Source organism: Cervus elaphus, chromosome 17 (assembly GCF_910594005.1).
Source record: "Cervus elaphus chromosome 17, mCerEla1.1, whole genome shotgun sequence".
NCBI lineage: Eukaryota > Metazoa > Chordata > Mammalia > Artiodactyla > Cervidae > Cervus > Cervus elaphus.
Window position 1 is genome coordinate 63,845,079 of NC_057831.1, and position 22,769 is coordinate 63,867,847.

General features: G+C 39.1%; 1 protein-coding gene across 1 annotated transcript in view; it reads right to left on the bottom strand.

The window, feature by feature from the left end:
• Positions 1-1,091: 1,091 nt before the first annotated feature.
• Positions 1,092-22,769, bottom strand: part of GABRA4 (gamma-aminobutyric acid type A receptor subunit alpha4) — a 75,533-nt gene continuing 53,855 nt past the window's right edge. The window contains exon 9 of the mRNA XM_043871484.1: positions 1,092-3,602. Coding sequence (XP_043727419.1) covers positions 3,069-3,602 — 534 coding nt within the window. The 3' untranslated portion in view covers positions 1,092-3,068. The remainder of the gene's footprint in view (positions 3,603-22,769) is intronic.

Below are 22,769 nucleotides of genomic sequence, written 5' to 3' on the forward strand. Positions count from 1 at the left end.
CAAAGGTCCATCTGGTAAAGGCTATGGTTTTTTCAGTGGTCATGTATGGATGTGAGTTTGACTGTGAAGAAAGCTGAGCACCGAAGAATTGATGCTTTTGAAGTGTGGTGTTGTAGAAGACTCTTGAGAGTCCCTTGGACTGCAAGGAGATCCAACCAGTCCATCCTGAAGGAGATCAGCCCTGGGTGTTCATTGGAAGGACTGATGCTGAATCTGAAATTCCAATACTTTGGCCACCTCATGCAAAAAGTTGACTCATTGGAAAAGACCCTGATGCTGGGAGGGATTGGGGGCAGGAGGAGAAGGGGACAACAGAGGATGAGATGGATGGATGGCATCACCAACTCGATGGACATGGGTTTGAGTAAACTCCAGGAGTTGGTGATGGACAGGGAGGTCTGTCGTGCTGCGATTCATGGGGTCGCAAAGAGTCGGACACGACTGAGCGACTGAACTGAACTGAACTGAATAACTCATGATATTTTCTCATTGTGAAACATGATTGGTTCTTCACAAAAGTGTTCCATTAATGTAGCTCTGAGTTATTGAAAAGATAGAAAAGATCATTTAAAAAAGATAGCTTTGAATTAATTTGATAGAATTGAGTTAAGGAAAACAAATTGTATATTTTTACTACCAACATTGTGGGTAATAGAAATAATGCCTTTTTACAAGAATGATTAAACATTCTGGTCAATTTATTCTTCCATTTAACAACTAAGAATCCTTGGTTAGTTTTGTCCATTCTCTTCGCTTGGCTACCTGAATTATTTTAAAAATCTTCTTCACATACAAAGGTAAAGACAAAATTATGAACCCACCTGTATCACTGATCTACAAATCTAAAATCATTTCTTTTTATTCTGTAAAAATCTGAAAGAATTTATAGAAGAAGAATTTCTTTTAAAAAAAGAAAGCCAATGAACTATTCTTAAGAATAGGCCAACAGACAAGCAAGGAGAATTTTCCTCACCAAAGAAATAAGGTCATTTTGTTGGAATAAAGAACAATCATAGCTTCTGACCACAATTTCAAACATCATCCTGAAGGCTAGAAATCTACTCACATTCATGAAATAATTTATTATCAGCTTTTTTGTTATAAGTATTCTTTATTAAATATATACACATATACAAACTTTACTGGGCTTCATACTACTGGCATCAATTTGTAAATGAGGATTTTGGATTGGATGATTTCTAAAGTATTATTCTGCCTTAAAATTATTGATGATTCTAAGAAACACCTATAGACATAGCCAAGAAGGAATTCTCAGATATGATTCAAATTAATATTTAGTATTTGCATGTTTTATAGGTCTCATATACAACCACTTCAAGGCAATTCAACAACTAAAAAACTAATACCAATTAATATATATTTTTTTTCTAAAAAAATAAGAAATACTGTTGACAAGGTGGCCATTTCTATCAAAATATTCCCCAAACATCCAGAACACATTCATTCACATACCCCAGATCAGGAAGAAAGAAGTACAGAAGAAAAATCTTGGAAGTAACACAACAAAAAAACTAGGCCAAGATTTAGAGGCATAGGACTGCTGAAAGAAAATTAATTAAGCTGTTAACCCTACTACTTAATAAAAAAAGAGAAAAATAAGCACATGAAAACCCTGATAAACAGCATAACATCCTCAGCAGCATCCTACCCCCAGTCATGATTTTTTTTTTCCTTTACTCCATTCTTTTACTCTTCTTATAATTTTAAAATACTCACCTTCGTTATGAAACTGTACAAAAACTCCCCCAAGAATAAACATAAAACTGCCCATAAACAGGAACTATGGACACAAAAACTCCCTAGAAGCTTAGTATTTCACCAGCTGATATAGCTCTATGTTGGGGAAAGCATCTAAAAGGCTTTGTACTGAATTCCTGATTCTGATGATTCTGTGATTCTAATCAAATTCTATTCTCATTCTATGCAACTTCTATATGTGATTCCGATCAAGTTTGAGACAGGTCATCCATAAGGTCTTACAGTGCCCAGATTACCACTTTGAGGTACACCGTGCTTTTCCCTAAGAGAACAATCTTTACCACATTTTCATTATACATTGAAGTCACTTGCTGAAGTTGCATTAATGTGTACTAATCTCAAAAGTGGCTACGTGAATAATACACCTGTTATCCTCTATCAATATAGCAGAAACGAATATTGTGTCATCAGACTCTAAATAAACCTCCTCCACTAAAGAATGCAATGGCCTCTGCTAGCTGACGGTTCACGAGCATGCACTCACTCTCCTGTTGAGGAGAAGTGCAGGTAAAGGGGAGAGCGCTTTTCTAGAGAGACAGTGTCTAACACAGTGCCTGGAACACGGGAGGCTCTGAATAACTGTATGTTGAAAGGATATATAACTGAATGAACTGTTATCAAAAGGAGTTCATACAGGAAGTTAAACTTTGGCTCCAAGTACAAATTTTCAAGTCAACTGTTAGCTCCTGTTCAGCCAGCACATGGCAGGAACACATTGCTCCTGGCCTCTGACTTTGCCACAGCAGAGGTTTCATCTATTGGTCAGTATTTGCTGTGTTCCATTTTCCTTTTAAAAATGTTTCCTATGAGAGGAAAAGTCCTTTTCTTGAAGACACTAAGAGGATCTCCAAAAGTTACTGTGGCATATCATATCCAAAAATTCTGATTAAGAGCAGTGCCACTGGGAAATTTATGGTGGTTGGTTGATATTCATAGTGTGTATTAGAAAATATCATAGACTGTTTTCAAAATTCAATGCATAAATATGCACCATGGATCTCTAATAGCCCTGTTTCGCTTGTCCCAACTTTTCAGGGTAGTCTGTATTCCATCTAATTTGAATGCTGAATTGATTCTATTTAAATCATCTTTCTGAAATGAAAGATGGCTCACTTTCCCTTCACTAAGGAATTAATTAACTCTCCCAATGACTGGCTTGAATTTTTTAAATGGAAAAATTACATGGAATTTTTATTTTAGTAAAGAACAATTGTTTATCTTTAAAAACATTTAAAAAGACATTCTGTGTGAAGTTCATCATCTTTTAGGAAACTACTATAGCAACAAAATTACATTAGACTTTCTGATTTCTCCATAGTGTCCTTAGATAAGTAAACAACCCAATAGACCATATTAAATGCCCCAAATGTTACTGGAAAGAGAATGCGGGCATATTTGTCTATTTTACTCGTGCCAGATCCAGACGGTGGTGGAGCAGAGGGGGTAGTGGTGGCTGACAGCTTCCCAGAAGTCCCTATGCTATTAACTGTGGTCTTAATTCGCTGCAGTCTTGATCCAAACACAGGCTGGGTAGAAGCAGATCCAGCTGGGACCTGTCGGGGCACACGCCCAGTTCTTCTAGGAGTAGAAGGTAGAGCAGATGGGATCGCTCTTGCGGCAGATATAGTTTCAGCTGCATTTGCACGGCTAAATGGGTTTGGACTGGAAGCTAAGTAAGACTGTGGTGTGGCTTCAGAAGATCCTTGAGCAATCGTGGAAGACTTGCTAGAATGGTTCCCCACACCGGCTCTGCTGCCAACATCAGATTCAGAGTGAGCCAAGGCATTGGCTCTTTTTCTCATGCTTAAATTGGCATTTGTGTTCTGAAAAGGTATATCGAAAATTATATTGGTTACATAATTTTATGCAGTTACACAAAATTTCAATGGATCAAATACTTACAAATTAGCTGTTTTCATAAGCCTTTATTAATGTGCTACAGTCATTCAGCTTTTTGTGTACGCTTAAGAATATCTAACTTAAAAAGGACACATAGATATTTGAAACTCTGAATGAAGCATCTTCTATTTCAAAATATTCTTATGAATAATTAGAATTTAAATCTATGGAAGTATTAGGCTTTTAGAACTTTGAACTAGAGTTATACTTGATTTTACTTTAAGGGTTCATGATGATAAATATAACATCTTTCTCCAGTTTTACTGATATGCTGTATACATTTCAATGAGTTTAGTAAATGTTTGCTTTATGAACAAGAATGATATCTATTTTTGTGCACAGAATAAAAACAATAGCCATCTATATGTGTATGTATATAGACTCCTTTAAAAAGACAGGAACTCCAAAACCTTAATTTCTAAATCTCTGGGAATTATTTTCATAATCTTACATTGACATTATTATATACAATCCAGAAGTCCTAATGCATTTCAGTTTTTCACCACAATTAATAATGTGAATAGAAAGGAAAATCATTTTTAAATAAACTGTTGTATTATAATATAAATATCACCACCATATCATTGCATAAATATCTGAGTTCAAACTACTTACCAATAGTGGTTAAATCAAAATGGAATTCACCATTTTCCATAAAATGATTTTCTGTATAGAACAAGACTGTATCTGAATACAGATGGTAAGCGTTAAAATTCTTATATTTTGACAGGCCACAGAGCCAACCATAGATTGTCCATACTAATGAAGGAAGGCGATTGCGCAAATGATTCCCAAAATAATCATGTCTATCTTTAGAAGACACTGTGACTTTTTGCAACAATCTTTCCTCTTTAATCATGTTTATTCTAAGTTATATTAAGGGTATATTGTAATTGCTTTTTCCACCCTCTTTTCCCACCATTTTATGAAATAAATGGGTGGGTAAGGAGATGGAGAAGTACAGAGGAGAGAGAGACATGATGAAGAAAAGCTCACAAGTGGATGATTAGAAGGAGCCAACTTGCAAGGAATTTTATGGATAATATTACACAAAACTACTTGTGAGCTCCCTTTACAGAGAAATGTTTTATTCCACATGTAAAATATTTTTCCAATACTACACTTATTGAACAGGTTGAAAGCGTTCAGTCCACACATATCTCATAGACTTGTGAATTATGGCCTCAAGTTCCCTGAGTAGAGAGAGAAGAAAAAGCCTTGCAACATGTAGAGCCAAAGCAGGATCTGAAAAGCCTCAGGAAGTATTTTTCATGTCAGCCTGAAGTATTCTTCTACAGAGGTTGCAGCTGAACTCATGAGAAACTGTAGGCTCACATATGTTACATCATTTGAGTGGAAACAAGTGAAACCAAAATTAACATCAACCTAAAAGCTAAAGGTATCATTATTGCCTTGTACTTTTCCTATACAAAATACATTATAAACATCACCTGATTAATCCTCAGATTTTGAATCCCTCTTTACAGAGTTAATTTTAAGATGTTATATTCAAGATGAAAAATATAAAGAATGATAAGGTATATCCACAACATTTAAAGAGTTTACACTACCATTGGGAAGACAGTACGCACTCTCACACACATGATGCAATCAAAAATATAAGAAAAAGTAAAATAGAAAGAAGGGTCAAACTGTGGCAAAATATTAAATATACTAAGAAAAGAAGGGAAGAAATTAATAAAGGGCTGATTGGATAAGCAAGAAAGAAATACATATTTTCAAATACAGCATGATATTTGCCTACTGCCTTCTTCCACCAAAAGTTGGGTTGCCCATAATCTTTAGAAACTCCTATTTTCCCTCAGACTAAATTCTAAGAATTGGAGATTTCTCCTTCTGGCCAAAATGGAGCAACAAGAACTGAATTTACTGTCTCACAGGAAATGACAAAAAAAAACACACACACACACACAAAATGAAAACATTTGTAAAACAACCGTTTTTAAAGAGATTGAGCACTAGAGGACACAGGACTCAATCAGAGAGAGAAAAGCGAAACGCAGTCTGCAGGCTGCGGTGGAGGGAAGGAGCGCGCAGGGCCATCTGACGGACCCCTAGACGGAGGAGACGAAGCTGAGAACGTGGTGAAGTCAAGGTGGCTAGAATTCCCGGGAAAAAATAGCAGAGAATTTGATACTGGGGGAAAAAACCCAAAAATTCTGAAGAGTCCCCAGTGAGAAATTTGCTATGCACAGGTCCACTTTTGAGTATGCGATAACTACCCAAGGCAAAGAGACCCCCTGACAGGATTAGAAAAAGCAGTGGGCAGCACATACCGAGCCAGGGACAGGGCACGTCCCCGCCAGACACGGCGGGAAAGCTCAACACTTAGGTAGCGTCTGCTGCAGTCCTCAGAAGAGCCTTGCCCCAGTGCCATGGGATAGTTAGCCCCACAGACTGTTCCAGTCCTGCCTAATGGATTTTAAAAGTGAGACCTTAAAAGACGAAACTATAAGTGACTTAACTGTGCCTCAGAAGGAAGCACAAGAGCCTTTGTAGGACCCTGTCTTCCTTTCTTCCAGATTAGAATCCTTCTGAAATATTCTGAAATACCAACTGTGAGTTCTGTTCTAATATAACTGATTGCTTCCCACATGGCACTAGCTCTAAAGAACCCGCCTGCCAGCGCAGGAGATGTAAGAGATGCGGGTGCAACTCCTGGGTCGGGAAGATCTCCTGGAGGGGTCAGTGGCCACCCACTCCAGCATTACTGCGGGAAATCCCGTAGACAGAACTGCCCGGCGGGCCCGGCCGTGGGACACATCCCAGCTTGCTGCGGGTCCCAGCAGGAGACGAGAATGACGGAAGAAGGGTGATGGGGGTGAGTCACGGATCGAGTGAGTGACTGAGCGTTCTGCCACGTACAGCCTCTGGATATCAAACACGGGGGAGACATTAAAGAACCTCATAAACCACACCTATAGGAGTCAGTCAAGTATTTGTAATAGTCAAGTATACTGTTTAAAAATTATTCAAGACTTGGAAATCAGAAAGGAATACAGCATGTCCCTGCAATGTCATTGTGAAGCATGGTTTAAAAAGTCTGCCCAAGGATTAAGTCTCTAGGAGAGTATACTTGAGTTTGATTTTGCTGTTTAATATTGGATTTGACCCCAAACACTGTTACATATTAACTTACAGATTACTGTTCAGTAGAAGGAGCACCAAAGGTTATGGTTTTGACTCCCCAAAGGATGTTAACTACTTCTGTATCCAATCTAGCCGTCTCATTCTAGTATTCTTTTCAAATAATAATAATAATGGTTACTTATAGGCATTCCCCCCCAAAAGATTTTGAGCCAGTTTTATTAATAAGTAGTATCCACCTTAATGAATTAGACAAAACCTTGACATAGATTCATTCCATATTTGTATGACTCACATTTTTGACGTTTTGAAAATTATATTGACTCTATCCACTACTAGGCAAGTTTAAAATATCAAAGTAACGTCAGCATAGACTTGAAGAATATGTCTTGAGAAAACAGTGACTTCAAGTCAAAGAGGCGGGATCAGTCTGTGATTGGAAAAAAGAAGCAATGAAGCATGAGGCTTTATGAAAGCATGCCACTCAGATTACCATCTGAAAAAAAATCTACTCTTCTTATTCCCAGCTTCACAGTATTAGTGAACTTCTGGGATAGAAGGCTATCTTATTAATCATAGCAGGCTAATGCACATAGCAGGCATCGACTTCATTTTTTAATACATTTCACTGAAGTAGATATAATACAGAGTCAAGATTCTTTTTCAGATTAAAGAGGAAGTTTAAGAAACTTTCTATCTGACCTTCAGATGACTATTTCTTTGCTTATGGACATATGTCTATAATGTTACAGACAACACCTAAGGTGTATAAATTATCTGGACTTGAACCCAGGTCTGACTAAGAATGCCTAAGAAGTCTCAATACTCTAAATATCATAACCTACGAAAGCAGAGAGGAATTAGACTGATTCAAGGCTTAACTCTTTGCTCTTGGCCAGGCAGTCAAATGATACTGAAGTTATTTTGCATTGCTGTCTCAAGGCCCTCGATGTAAAAAGTAGTTGTCATTTCCCCTGAAGACAAACTCTAAAAGGATTGAGAAATCTGCTGACCTAACTGGCACAGGACTCGCTAGGGATAACACCCACACGGCCTTCAAGCATTGGAGCCACTAATGTGTCAGTCAGAGTGACGTCATGCTGCATACACAGGGCTGAGTGTCTCCATCAGTATTCAGCAGATGTACAGTGGTTACAAACAAGAAAAGCACCTAAGCTTCATTTGAATTTTAAAAAATGATTTAGTTTGAGATCATTTTGTCATTAGTCACAATAGCCTGAAGCAAGGGAAACTGTCGGATAGAGATTCGAGGTGGCAGATTTAAACATTACCAACAAATTAAAGCAGCAACAGGCAAACAGGAGCAAATCCAAGCAATTCGTCAATCATGACTGTGATCTGACATGATTTCTAAAGAAGTATTATCAACTGCAAAGAGAAAATTCATCTCAACTTATTACTCTAGCAGCAACGAGATAAAGTGACTATGCAGAACGCAAGCTACATTTCATCTTGCTTATTTGAAAAGCTAATGAAGTTTAATAAAATGTAATTTAACCCTTCTAAATTAAAAACAAACAAGGCTAATAATGAACAGGTTTATCTTCTAGAATATCAATGAGTCACATACCAAAAAAAAAAAAATCCAATAATGCAAAGACATTTATTCAAGGCCTGTTCTGACAGGGCTTCAGGGGTTAGACACACATCTTATTTAATAAGGAAATAAACAATAAATGGTAAGAGCAGATGAAAAACTAAATCCCAAAGTAATAATTCATGGAAGACCCTCAGTAGTGTTTTTTTTAAAATGTTACCAAATAAAAATGAAAAACATTCCCTACAAATAAACATGCTAAATATTTCATCAGTTGTTACCACGGGATTCCAACACAAACTGAACAACAAAATGTAGAAATGAAAATGCCAAGTTCTCTATTTATTGTATTTCATTTCCTCCCAATGTTAGCTTTTAATTCAGTGTTTGCATTTCCATAAGCTGTAGAAATATTACTTTCAATATCAGGCACTGGGAAAAGAAATTTATGTCTTCAATTTGGAATCACCAGAGAACACGGTCTTACAGAATTCATTCATTTTGTCTTGCATATTTAGAAGTTGAAAGAAGTAGGGTTTCTTGAAGACAAGTGATCTTTGGTTAGTTTTATTTCACAGTGATTCCTAGTGCTTCTTTTTATTTGCCAAGACTTTGTAGGTTAAACAGATGGCTGTAGGAGAGGAAATTTCTTGGTCAGACACTTCACCAATCAGAGCAGAAGTTCTCTGCTTGATCAAGTGGTCTTGAACTGGACCAGAACGCTGCCTGGAATTGCTCCAGACGTGTTCATCAATACTGCCAACATAGAAGTGGAGAGGGTGGAGGGCAAAGCATACTCCGCTCACTTTTCCAAATGCAAACACTGAACGGGATAGATCTTCTCCTGCTCAGTGATGAAAGTAGCATTAAAATCACTCCAACTGTTCATAGGAATAACCTGGGATCTAGATAAAAACTCAGCATCAGGCCCGATTTGGAGGAAGTGCTATTTATTAGTCATGCTACCGCCAGTCATCAGGGATCAGAAAATGGGAAACGTTGGCTAAACTGAATTGTGAGCCATCAAATCAGACTGTCCTGGACTTGAATACTGAATTTGCCATTTATCAACTGTGGGATATTTGACAACTTACTAAATCTCTTGAAACCTCAAAGTTCTTATTAAAACAGGAGTAATAATGGTACTTCCTCATAAGGAATAAATAAGATAATGCATGCAAGGCACTCAGTGCCTAGTAGGCATCAAAGGATATTATATAGAAATAATCCAGAAGGCAGATAACAAGATCCTGTCTCTGAAATAAAAAGATATGTCATTCAAGAACACATTATCACAGACAACAAGATTTTAGAAAATTTGTTCTATGTTTCTATAAAAATAATGTGCCTGCTTTGAATAATCAGAAAGGTAGAGGGAGCTAAAGACAGTCTGTGATGAAATCAGCCACGAAAAGGATGTTGCTGGCAAATATAAGAATAAATACAAGGAAATATAAAATGCAATAATGAAATTAAAACGCATTTTAAAGAATTAACACTAGAGTAAATCCTACGGTGTAAGACAAACATAAAAAGCTCACCTAGGAAAACAGCAACGCAGCAATAATGGTTAATTTTTACTGCGTGGTTCTTCTGCACCTGACACTTAGCTAACATGCTTTTAATCAACCAACTACCACAACCAATCCTGGGCTTCCCTGGTGGCTCAGACGTAAAGAATCTGACTGTAAGACGGGAGACCTGGGTTCAATCCCTGAGTCAGGAAGATCCCCTGGAGAAGGGAATAGCAACCCACTCCAGCATTCTTGCCTGGGAAATCCCATGGACAGAGGACCCTGGTAGGCTACAGTCCATGGGGTCACAGAGTTGGACACGACTGAGTGACTCACACTTACACAACCAATCCTAAAGGAAATCAACCCTGAGTATTCATGGGAAGGACTGATGTGCAAGATGAAGCTCCAACACTTTGGCCACCTGATGCTGGGAAAGACTGAAGGCAGGAGGAAAAGGGGGCAACCGAGGATGAGTTGGTTGAATGGCATCACCGGCTCTATGGTCATGAGTTTGAGCAAACTCTGGAAGATGGTGGGGGACAGGGAAGCCTGGCATGCTGTAGTCCTGGGGGTTGCAAAGAGTCGAAAGTGACTTAGGGACTCAACAACAACCACCACCACAACCATATGTCAAAGCTGTATGTAAGTAAAATAATAGCCACAAGTATTTCAATGTCCAGAAAATATGTGAGTTATATTTTTTAAAATGCATCTCATGTACTAACGTATCAGGTCACTGATCTCTTTCTGGAACATTCCAACTACCAGTGAAGTCTAGAAACCGGTAGCCAGGGAAAAGACCAGAGGAACAGTTGTAATCCAACCTATAAAATGATATTCACACTTCATTATGCTATGAAAAGACATACCCAGAATGTTGGCTCACAGTTAGAACTTTGGCAACTCAGTTTGGCTGGCCCACTTTCTCATTATAATGGAATATTAAAAAGAGTTGTATCTGTGGAAATACTGGTCTGGCATTATAGTATCACTCTTTTTATTTTATCTTTTATTTCAATGACAGTAGCCAAAGGACTTTTTTCCACATTTAAATTAGAAGAAATGAGACAATGAAAGACACCAAACTGGGGATAGCAGAAGGCAACAAATGTCAAAAAAGGTAAAGAGTGAAACATTAAAAAGTTTTAATCATTGCTATGGACTGAATTATGGCCCCTCAAAATTCCTGTGTTGGAGTCCTAACTCCTCAAGGTGCTATACTGGAGATGCGATTTTTAAGGAAGTGATATTAAATGAGGTCGTAAGAATGAAGCCCTGATCAGACAGAACTAATGTCCTTACAAGAGAGAGACACCAGCAAACCCTTTCTCTGTGTCATGTGAGGACACAGCAGGAAGGCAGTCATCTGCAACCAGAAAAAGAGCTCTCATCAGAAACCCGAATGGCCAGAACCTTGATCTTGGATTTTCTAGTCCTTAGAAATATGAAAATAAATTTCTTTTATTTAAGCCAACTGATTTATGTTATTTGGCTATAGCAACCTCAGAAATCTAAGACAATCATCTAACTTTAATAAATTTAAAACATACATCTTAATATTTTAGAATAATAAACATTAACTTTCTCATAGGAAAAAAAATAAAACCTAAACAATTCTCTCTTCTCAGGTATTTTGTTTCTAGTCTGTTCTCTCTTCTCCACTGGGTGAGCATCCTCTTTTGATAACCCCCAAATCCTAGGTTAAGTTAAGATACTAGATATGTAGAGAAATTGAGATGCTTTTAACAGGAATTAAGCATCAATTTCTTTGTAACATTTTAAATTTTGTCCTTAATGAACGAAAACACTTCCGTAACATCCACCAGGGGGGCATCTACGTCATCTTTCTAAACCGTCGAAGTTGCTTAGATATGAGTTCTCCAGGATGTCTCTTGAGTTCCTTTCAGTTTTCCTTAATCCTAATCAGAGGACTTGAGTCAACCAGGATTTTCATTTAAGCTTCTAATTTGGACTTAGCTCCAGGTCCTTCTTTAACTACTCAATATTTTTCCCTAAATATTTTTGTTTTCCTTTCAGATTATGATTTTCATGTGACAATGTATGTACATGCATCATGGATTTCAAAACATACGTTTGTTTAAGTATTGAAAAAATGTCATTAAAATAATTTATAACTTTTGCTCATATTTTATATTAAGGATAATTTTAATCCTTAAAAGTAAAGGTAATATATGTAGATATCTGATAAAATATTGCAAAAAAAATCTTACCATGTTTTTTAATTCCTAACTTGGGTGTCCAGACAAATTCATTTTTTTAATCAACCACATCATCCTATGAAAATGATTTGGTTCAGCTTGAAAATATTCAGAAAATTGTATTTGAACTTAGAAAACATTTGGACAATGGTTTTCTTAATATAGACTTCATATGATTTGATCAAAATGAAACTGTGCTATAATAAATAGCCATGCAGAAAAATTCAGATCCCTGCCAATCCTATAGGAGGCTGGCATAGCAAGCAGTCTGAGTCACAATTTTATCTGCATCAGCAAAGGCAACAGGGGCAATGTCTAAAGAGAAATAATTTATCAGGACTAGATCTGCAGTATACTTCTGCTTGGGGAGAAAGTTCTAAAGCTGAAGAATTAGCAGCCAAGTCATTTTGCAAAATCACAGCTATTCTGCATTAAGGACGTGTTAGATGAGCCAATAGCCTTACCTAAAGCAAGACGACTTTCTTTGGAACATTAGATAAGGTTTACCCACTGAATCCAAACATTCACTATGACTTTAATAGATTTATTTTTAGGAAAAAAGGCTCAGGTTGCATGCTTCCTCTCTTGTTGGAAATGAGTAACAGAATATATACATTTAAGTTGAAAAGCAATGAAGGGCTTATTAAAGGCACTGATTTACACCATTCATTCATTCATTGAACAATATGTATCGAGTATCTAGTTTTTCAAGTATCTTGTTGGACACGGGGAGTACAGCGGTGAAAAGGCACAGGTCTTACAACTTCTACCAAGAATTCTTAAGAAGTTATAACAAGCAATAAATGCTACCAAGGACAAATTTTAAATTAGGGAGTACATGATGTAGCCTGACTGCTGGGAAAATCTCTGTGAAAGTAACACATAAGCTGAAATTTAGGGATGAGTAAGTCTTAACCACATTCCTAGATGGCAGTTAAGACTTGGTAAACTTTGGTAAACAATCCACCTGTCTATGCAGGAGACGCAAGCTCAATCCTGGGGTTGGGAAAATCTCCCGGAGAAGGAAATGGCAACCCACTCCAGAATTCTTGCCTGGGAAATCCCAGGGACAGAGGAGCCTGGCGGGCTACAGTTCACGGGGTCGCAAAGAGTCGGACACGACTGAGCACGCTCGCATGCACAGTACTAACCATGGGGAGGAGGGACGCTGGAGGAAGGAGCAAAGTGCCCGGTAGCAGGACAGTTTTCAGAGATTTCTCTCTGTGGTGTAAGGATAAAGAAGGCCAGTGACCGTCTCTGTCAGTTAACATCCGAAATCCCTTGAGGATGTTCTAAAATCTTCCTTTTCTTTTTTTACCCTTATATTTTCTTGAAATAAACTGTTAAAGCAATGCTTCACATTCACGAGCTACTCAAATGTCTGATATTAGCACTTGCCAAACAGAAATCTTGAATCTTTAATCAACATCTCTACCATGTATTGAGCACTTACTATGGACCAAGCCCCACACTAATAACCTCACACATTATCTACAACCACCCAGGTAATAGTATTAATATTCTTATTTTCCCAATAAGGACACCGAAGCCTTGGAGAGTTGGTTACTTCTAAGACCAGACAGTCAATATGAGCTACAGTCATAATTTGCATCCCAAACCAACAATTTTAGCCACTTCAGGAAGTTGCTTACAGCATATATGTTAATTTGCCATGTTAGAAAGCTACCCTAATGGAGCTGAAAGCATAACTTACCTGAAATATGTGCACACACCCTAGCCAGGTTAAGCGACTTTTACAAGCAGCTTGGTTTTTCATTTTGGATTTTAGTTACATTAATCCAGTTTATGTTATAAGGTAACTACTGTACTAATGTTTGACCCACATTATCCCACAAAAAAATCTTCCTCTGATTAATCCTTCCTTTCCAGTATGTGTAAAAATTGTAAAATTCTTATGAATTTTTCTGTTCTTCCTAATATTTGCCCTACTTCTCTGGTGCTTAGTTGTCATAATATGCTTACAGATATTACTTTGTTTCCCATATACCTTCTACAGTCTACAGTCAGACCTAAATAAATATTTATAAATAGGCCCACATTTAGGTGATTTACTCTATAGAAAATTTTATCTTAACCACAAAGGTAAACTAGCAGTGCCAAGTTTCTTTTTAATTGAAGAAAACGTCTCTTTGGGTTGTGTGGAAATAAACCATCACCATCATTCAAAATACACGTCTTCTGTATGATGAACCATTTTTATGAAGTTCTTCTGCAAAAAGGAAGCTGTGTTCCAACTTCCTTCCATAGACTTTACCTTCGGTTTGAATATATAATTTTCAAAAGATGCTTATAAAATTGCTACTCAAAATTATGGAAAAAATAAAACATCTCCCCCTCGGGTTCATAGGACACTACAATTTCAACTTTAATTGTAATTCAGGGATGATGTCAACATAAACACTAGCTCTCGTTTCTGACTTGAAAATGACTCTCCAAACTGTACTTAGTCGCTCAGTCGTGTCTGACACTTTGTGATCCCGTGGACTGTAGCCTGTCAGGCTCCTCTGTCCATGGGATTCTCCAGGCAAGAATACTGGAGTGGGTTGCCACGCCCTCCTCCAGGGGATCTTCCCAGCCCAGGGATCAAACCCAGGTCTCCCAAGTTGCAAGAGAATTCTTTACCGTCTGAGCCACCAGGGAAGAGAACATGTAATTATCTGCAAATAATTAAAGTAAATGAAGTTCAACAACGCATGTGCCAAATTATATATAAAGTAAATGCGTGCACACATGTGCATGTAGCAGAAAAGGACTCATTAGGTACCTACTGCATATGCTCTTGTATTTTAAACATCAATCCCATTCCCTAGACTTTACGAATGGAAGCACAGTCAATTGGTCATAACGTGTATGTTGAATTACCTTTTTAACACAATTCGTTACAAATCTCCATCTATAGTAAAACGGCATACTCAGTCAGCAGAACAAACTGGTAGTCTACCACAACACCAGTTGTCAAACAGATAACCCCACAAATCGCTGACACCATTTTGCCTTTCTCCAGGAAATAATGACTTGTCCTGAGGAGGAAATGCCATGCTATTATCTGTAGTTTCCAATGAGGCATTGGCAAGACCATTTGGCATTTAATAAGGCTCTCATGTTGAAACAGCTGTTCATCCGAAGTGAAAATTCTAAAATTTTCTCTGAGCCTAGATAATCTTACTTGAGCTAGAAAATAAGGTATCAGACTCTTTTGCATGTTCTACCACTTTAGGACAAGAAAGCCAATTTTGCGCTTCAGGAAAGGCAGATTGCAAATTTAGGAGGAATTAAACCGGTAGCTGACTTGCAATTTATGGTGAATGGCTCGTCAGCACATTAATGTATATCACCAACGTAGCCGCTTCAGCCTCGCAGGCCCAGAACCAAGACACAAAAGCTGACGCGCAGCAAGGGAAGCGTGCCCTTTATCTGTTGTTGCCTGGCTGCTAAGACGTGCCCAACTGTTCTGGGTCCCCATGGACTGTACCCACCACATTCCACTGTCCATGGGATTTCCCAGGCAAGAATACTGGAGCGGGGTGCTGCATACTTCTCCAGGGGGGATCTTCCTGACCCAGAGTCGGAACCCACGTCTCCTGCATTGGCAGGCAGATTCTTTACCACTGGGCCACCAGGGAAGCCCTTGCCCTCTACAGACATCTATAAAACAGATTCTAAAACCGGAAGCTGCCAAATATCTATCTTCATTTTTATCCTTGTTAGCAGTATATTGAAAGTTAAAAACCAATGTCAGAACTGTAGGTTCTAAACTCAGGTAGATTCCAGTTTCTGGACTCTGCTAAATACTAGCTGTGTTACCTTGGGGAAGTTATTTAGCCTCTCTGTGCTACATATTTCTCCTGGGTAAAATGAAGATGATAATGATAACTTCTTCGAGTTATTGATGGAGTAGTATTCATAAAGTGCTTAACACTTTACCTGAAGTTGGTGTGATCAATACTTGTGAAATATCATTTTGATATTGCTATTCATATTCTAGAACAAAAATGCAGATAATCCCTGTGAGATGTTATTATAATAGAAGTTTCCGTTATTTCTATACTCAGATATTCATTGTATTTTTTTCAATAGAACTAAATGTTGAATGAACACTGTAAATATCTACCTCAGAAAATGTTGGGAATATATGGGAACACCACATTGGGTGTTCTTTTCAAAATTCATGTTATTTCCTATTCCTCAGTGAAGACAATCATCTCCATTTCTTGGAGCAATGCTAAGAACCAGTTAAAACCCAACTTCCCTAGACCTGACAGTTGTAGGAAGAGATAAGTAAGGACTCTCATTTAAAAGGTTTCTTTCTTGGCTGATGGATGTTTGAGGAGAGCATAAAATCAACAATCCTGGAAATAGTGTTTGACTTAATCATGCTAGCAATTAAAAAATATTTGCACTTTCTCAACATAGAACATACTAAAATTTTATCATGTTACAAAGAAGGGGATGAAAATATCAAGTCCCACAACTCCTTAACCTTTGATCCCTTTCAGCTTCCACTCTATCATTTCCAGTTTAGGGAAACATCGTCTACACTTAATAAGTTTCCACTTCTCCCTGGTCATTTACTCTTCAACCCACTGTTTATTTATTTTCCTTCCCATCTTTCCCTTGCAACTTTTTTTGTTTTAATCGAGTAAGAACTTTGAAAAATCTGCATCTTACATACTGTCTTGGCAGCATCTGACACTGCTGATTATTTCTTCCTCCGTTAAATGGATCCAATAAATTCCACAATCCAGGCATGTACCATTTACCTACTATCTCCAGTGTGGAATGCTCTACCTCTACCAAATCCTAAGATGTTACCTTTCCACAGGGCTCAACCCTCAGACATTTCAGTACTTTCAGTCTTCAGGTAAATGAATAAACCTGTCCAGGGGCTTAGATTATCATCGTTACATCTGTATCATAAAATCAACGCCTACATCTCAAATTTTTCTCCAACTTGAAAACCCATCTATCCAGCAGACAGGAACCAGGAGCATAACAAAGTTTTAATTTATTCATTCATGTATTCATTCAATTCAGTTCAGTTCAGTCGCTCAGTCATGTCCAACTTTTTGCGACCACATGGACTGCAGCACTCCATGCCTCCCTGTCCATCACCAGTTCCTGGACTTTACTCAAACTCATGTCCATTGAGTCGGTGATGCCATCCAACCATCTCATCCTTTGTCCTCAATTCTCCTCCCGCCTTCAATCTTTCCCAGCACCAGGGTCTTTGTCATTTCTTCACATCAGGTGGCCAAAGTATTGGAGCTTCAGCTTCAACAACAGTCCTTCCAATGAATATTCAGGACTGATCTCCTTTAGGATGGACTGGTTGGATCTCCTTGCTGTGCAAGGGACTCTCAAGAGTCGTCTCCAACACCACAGTTCAAAAACATCAATTCTTCGGCAGTCAGCTTTCTTTATAGTCCAACTCTCACATCCATACATGACCCCTGGAAAAACCATAGCCTTGACCAGACGGACCTTTGTTGGCAAAGTGATGTCTCTGCTTTTTAATATGCCGTCTATGTTGTCATAACTTTTATTGCAAGGAGCAAGTGTATCTTAATTTCATGGTTGCAGTCACCATCTGCAGTGATTTTGGAGCCCCCAAAAATAAAGTCTGTCACTGTTTCCAAACACCATTGATGTGCAATGAAGTGATGAGACTGGATGCCATGATCTTAGTTTTCTGAATGTTGAGTTTTAAGCCAACTTTTTCACTCTCCTCTTTCACTTTCATCAAGAGGCTCTTTAGTTCTTCTTCGCTTTCTGCCATAAGGGTGGTGTCATTTGCATATCTGAGGTTATTGATATTTCTCCCAGCAATCTTGATTCCAGCTTGTGCTTCCTCCAGCCCAGCGTTTCTCATGATGTACTCTGCATAGAAATTAAATAAGCAGGGTATACAATAACAATACAAAGACAATATACAGCCTTGATGTACTCCTTTTCCTATTTGGAACCAGTCTGTTGTTCCATGTCCAGTTCTAACTGTTGCTTCCTGACCTGCATACAGGTTTCTCAAGAGGCAGGTCAGGTGGTCTGGTATTCCCATCTCTGTCAAAACTTGCCAGCTTGTTGTGATCCACACACTCACAGGCTTTGGCATAGTCAATAAAGCAGAAATAGGTGTTTTTCTGGAACTCTCTTGCTTTATCAATGATCCAGCAGATGTTGGCAATTTGATCTCTGGTTCCTCTGGCTTTTCTGAAACCAGTTTGAACATCTGGAAGTTCACGGGTCACATACAGCTGAAGCCTGGCTTGGAGAATTTTGAGCATTACTTTACTAGCGTGTGAGATGAGTGCAATTGTGCAATAGTTTGAGCATTCTTTGGCATTGCCTTTCTTTGGGATTGGAATGAAAACTGACATTTTCCAGTCCTGTGGCCACTGCTGAGTCTTCCAAATTTGCTGACATATTGAGTACAGCACTTCCAAAGCATCATCTTTCAGTATTTGAAAGAGCTCAACTGGAATTCCATCGCCTCCACGAGCTTTGTTTGTAGTGATGCTTCCTAAGGCCCACTTGACCTCGAATTGCAGAATGTCTGGCTCTAGGTGAGTGATCACACCATCGTGATTATCTGGGTGGTGAAGATCGTTTCTGTACAGTTCTTCTGTGTATTCTTGCCACCTCTTCTTAATATCTTCTGCTTCTGTTAGGTCCATACCATTTCTGTCCTTTATTGAGCCCATCTTTGCATGAAATTTTCCCTCGGTATCTCTAATTTTCTTGAGATCTCTAGTCTTTCCCATTCTATTGTTTTCCTCTATTTCTTTGCCTGATCAGTAAGGAGGGCTTTCTTATCTCTCCTTGCTATTCTTTGGAACTCTGCATTCAAGTGGGTTTATCTTTCCTTTTCTCCTTTGCTTTTCACTTCTTTTCACAGCTATTTGTAAGGCCTCCTCAGACAGCCATTTTGCCTTTTTGCATTTTTTTTTCTTGGGGATGGTCTTGATCCCTGTCTCCTATACAATGTCACAAACCTCCATCCATAGTTCATCAGGTACTCTATCAGATTTAATCCCTTGAATCTATTTCTCACTTCCACTGTGTAATCATAAGGGATCTGATTTAGGTCATACCTGAATGATCTAGTAGTTTTCCCTACTTTCTCCAATTTAAGTGTGAATTTGGCAATAAGGAATTCATGATCTGAGCCACAGTCAACTCCTGGTCTTGTTTTTGCTGACTGTACAAAGCTTCTCCGTGTTTGGCTGCAAAGAATATAATCAATTTCAGTGTTGACCATCTGGTGATGCCCATGTGTAGAGTCTTCTCTTGTGTTGTTGGAAGAGGGTTTTGCTATGACCAGTGCGTTCTCTCGGCAAAACTCTATTACCTTTGCCCTGCTTCATTCTGTACTCTCAGGCCAAACTTGCCTGTTATTCCAGGTGTTTCTTGACTTCCTACTTTTGTATTCCTATCCCATAAAATGAAAAGGACATCTGTTTTTGGGTGTTAGTTCTAGAAGGTCTTGTAGGTCTTCATAGAACCATTCGGCATCTTCAGCATTACTGGTCACGGCATAGACTTGGATTGCTGTGATATTGAACTGTTTGCCTTGGAAATGAACAGAGATCATTCTGTCGTTTTTGAGATTGCATCTAACTACTGCATTTCAGACTCTTTTGTTGACTATGATGGCTACTCTATTTCTTCTAAGGGATTCTTGCTCACAGTGGTAGATATAATGGTCATCTGAGTTAAATTCACCCATTCCAGTCCATATTAGTTCTCTGATTCCTAAAATGTCAATGTTCACTTTTGCCATCTCCTGTTTGACCACTTACAATTTGCCTTGATTCATGGACCAAACATTCCAGGTTCCTATGCAATATTGCTCTTTACAGCATCGGACCTTGCTTCCATCACCAGTCACATCCACAACTGGGTGTTGTTTTTGCTTTGGTTCTGTCTCTTCATTCTTTCTGGAGTTGTTTCTCCACTGATCTCCAGTAGCATATTGGGCACCTACCAACCTGGGGAGTTCCTCTTTCAGTATCCTATCTTTTTGCCTTTTCATACTGTTCATGGTGTTCTCAAGGCAAGAAAACTGAAGTGCCATTCCCTTCTCCAGTGGACATTTTGTCAGAACTCTCCACCATGACCCGTCCGTCTTGGGTGGCCCTACACAGCATAGCTCATAGTTTCACTGAGGTAGAAAAAGCTGTGGTTCATGTGATCAGATTTGATTGTTTTCTGTGATTGTGGTTTTCAGTCTGTCTGCCCTCTGATGGAGAAGGATAAGAGGCTTATGGAACACAAGAGGCATTAGTCAACAAATATTTAAGTGCCTATTTATATGTCAGGTACTGTCTGACTCTGGTGATACGAAAGTTGGAGAAAAGCTCCAAGTTCTTACCCTTAAGAAACCCTCTTGACCAAAGTCAAACCTAGGTACAAATTTATTCATATCCAATGAGTTCAGTTATATTTATCCAAACAAACACAACCTTCCTACTCTATGCTAGATCTTAGAGACTAGCACACAATCCAGTTAACTTTGCCAGCCACAAAACTTTGATTTTTGCCTCTCTCTGTGTTATTCCTTTCTATCCAACTTCCTCAGGATTTTTCCAACCTGCCTATTCTTCAAAGGCACAGAATGGCATTCAACATTTCTCACTTAGCTACCACACAGGCTATTAAAGTTCTCAGAACTAATATCCTTATGAACCTATTGTTTTCCTGAAACACGCACACTTATATAACATAACATTCCCCCTGACCTGGTCCTGCCTCCAAGCCCAGGTGCGTCTCCCCATTTATTTCCAAACCCTCCTCTTGACCCACTCCAGGGGTCCTGGTGTAGCACAGGCTATGAGAGCCTGGTCGCACTCGTTTGGTTGACCCAGACATCACTGATGCCTTACTGCCTTTTCCTGCTCTAAGTAATGCTCTGCCTACAGGAGCCTGACTGGGATGGGGGAGAGGGTTTAACCAGAAGTAGAAGAAAGTTAATATCTCCTGAATAAGCTTAATGAGCAGGAGGCAAGAGCAGATAAATAAGCACCTCAGCTTCTCCGCCGCCCAGCAGGGCAGCTCCGAGGTGTGCCCCACACATCCTCTGGGCGAGCCTGTGGTGTGATGAACACACAGCAGTAAATCTGCTCGTTAGTCATACTTTATTGGATTGTCTTCCTTGCCACCTCACTTTCCTTGCAGTGCTTCTTGGGATCACCTCAAATATGAATTGCTTGCACACAAATTCTTGAAACAGAGTCTGCTTTGGGGGAAACCCAATTAAAACACCTGGGCTCTAGCCAGGATGTCTTCATTTAGTCCTACAAGGATGAGCTGTATTGTCTTGCTCCTGGGTCTTGGCACGTTCTCTTCTCACTCGCCGCCTCATCTCCTTCCCCTCCATTGTGTGTTTCCGATATCGTCCTTAGTCGTGGCTTCCTCCGAGAAGTCTAACCCGACAGCCCCACCACCCTCTTCAGAACCTCCCGCCACAGAGATGGCTCATCTGGGCTGGGACGGCTTCAGGCAGCATCCGATGCTCCTTCCCAGCCGAGCCACGCAGCGTGCTGAGTGAGAGTCCCTCTCTACTGGTCCTTTGGGGCGGCAATACCGTCTTCTCATTTTCTTCCCCCCAGTGACTAGCACCGTACCAAGCACGACGAATATTCAATAAATAAGTCCAGTGAAGAAATAATAAATAAATAATGAATAAACTGTGTTGAAATAAATCAACAACACAATCATTCCCTCCTGTACACTCAAAACAGCGAAAATGAGTCTCACACAATATGTCTCGAGAGATAAGTAGTTGGCAACGCTATATAGCCAAAAGCAGCCCATTTAAATCCACTTGAAAACCAGATGACAGTCATTTATTCTATCCAGATTATACTTCCCGGGCCACTACAGTAGTTAATGGACTGCTTAATGAGTCAGTCCTGGAATATTAACTGATAACCAGAATTAAATGCCTTTCCTCTCCCATCCCGTGAAGTCGCCTGGTTTAAAGTGTGGCTGAGTGATTCCTGTGAAGCAGTCATCTCCCAGCCCCAGCCCCACCTTCCGCTCGCCTTCTGCTGCCACACAGAAAACGCAGGAGGGCCACGGGCACCAACCTGCCTCTCTGGGAGCAAAGTGATGAGGTATGTGAGCCTCTCTTTCTTCAAACGGTTTGAAGCATGCATCCAGTAGCTGAAATAGCTTGTTTAACAAGGACTGGATTTTTCCTCTCAATCACGGCTCTAAAGCTATCAGTTATTGAAAAGCTGATTTTCAAAGCACACACAAGAACAGCTTTTCTGTACAGCTGCAATGCTATTTAAATCTTCCATGAATATATCCACAAATCCAAGAAAATTCTAAGCTAAAATATTGCTCTTAGAGAGGGACATAGTAAAATAAGACCCTAGGGAAGAAGAATCCAGGAAGTGAAATCTGGTTTTTAATTTTAATGCTGAAATTATAAAATCAGCCATATGGCTTTGACTCCTTAGAGCTAAAAGAACACCTGAAATCACTATTTAGTATAGTCAGCCTAGAAGGCTTTTCTTGTGAGATTCTTTGGCAGACATTAGCTGTCTATTTCATAGTCATTCTTTAATAGGTCTCAGAAATGTGAATAAATGCCTCACCTTCTGCTGTGATGAGGTAGGGAGTGAATATAGAATTAGCAGGAAAGGCCACATTCTGGAGATACTG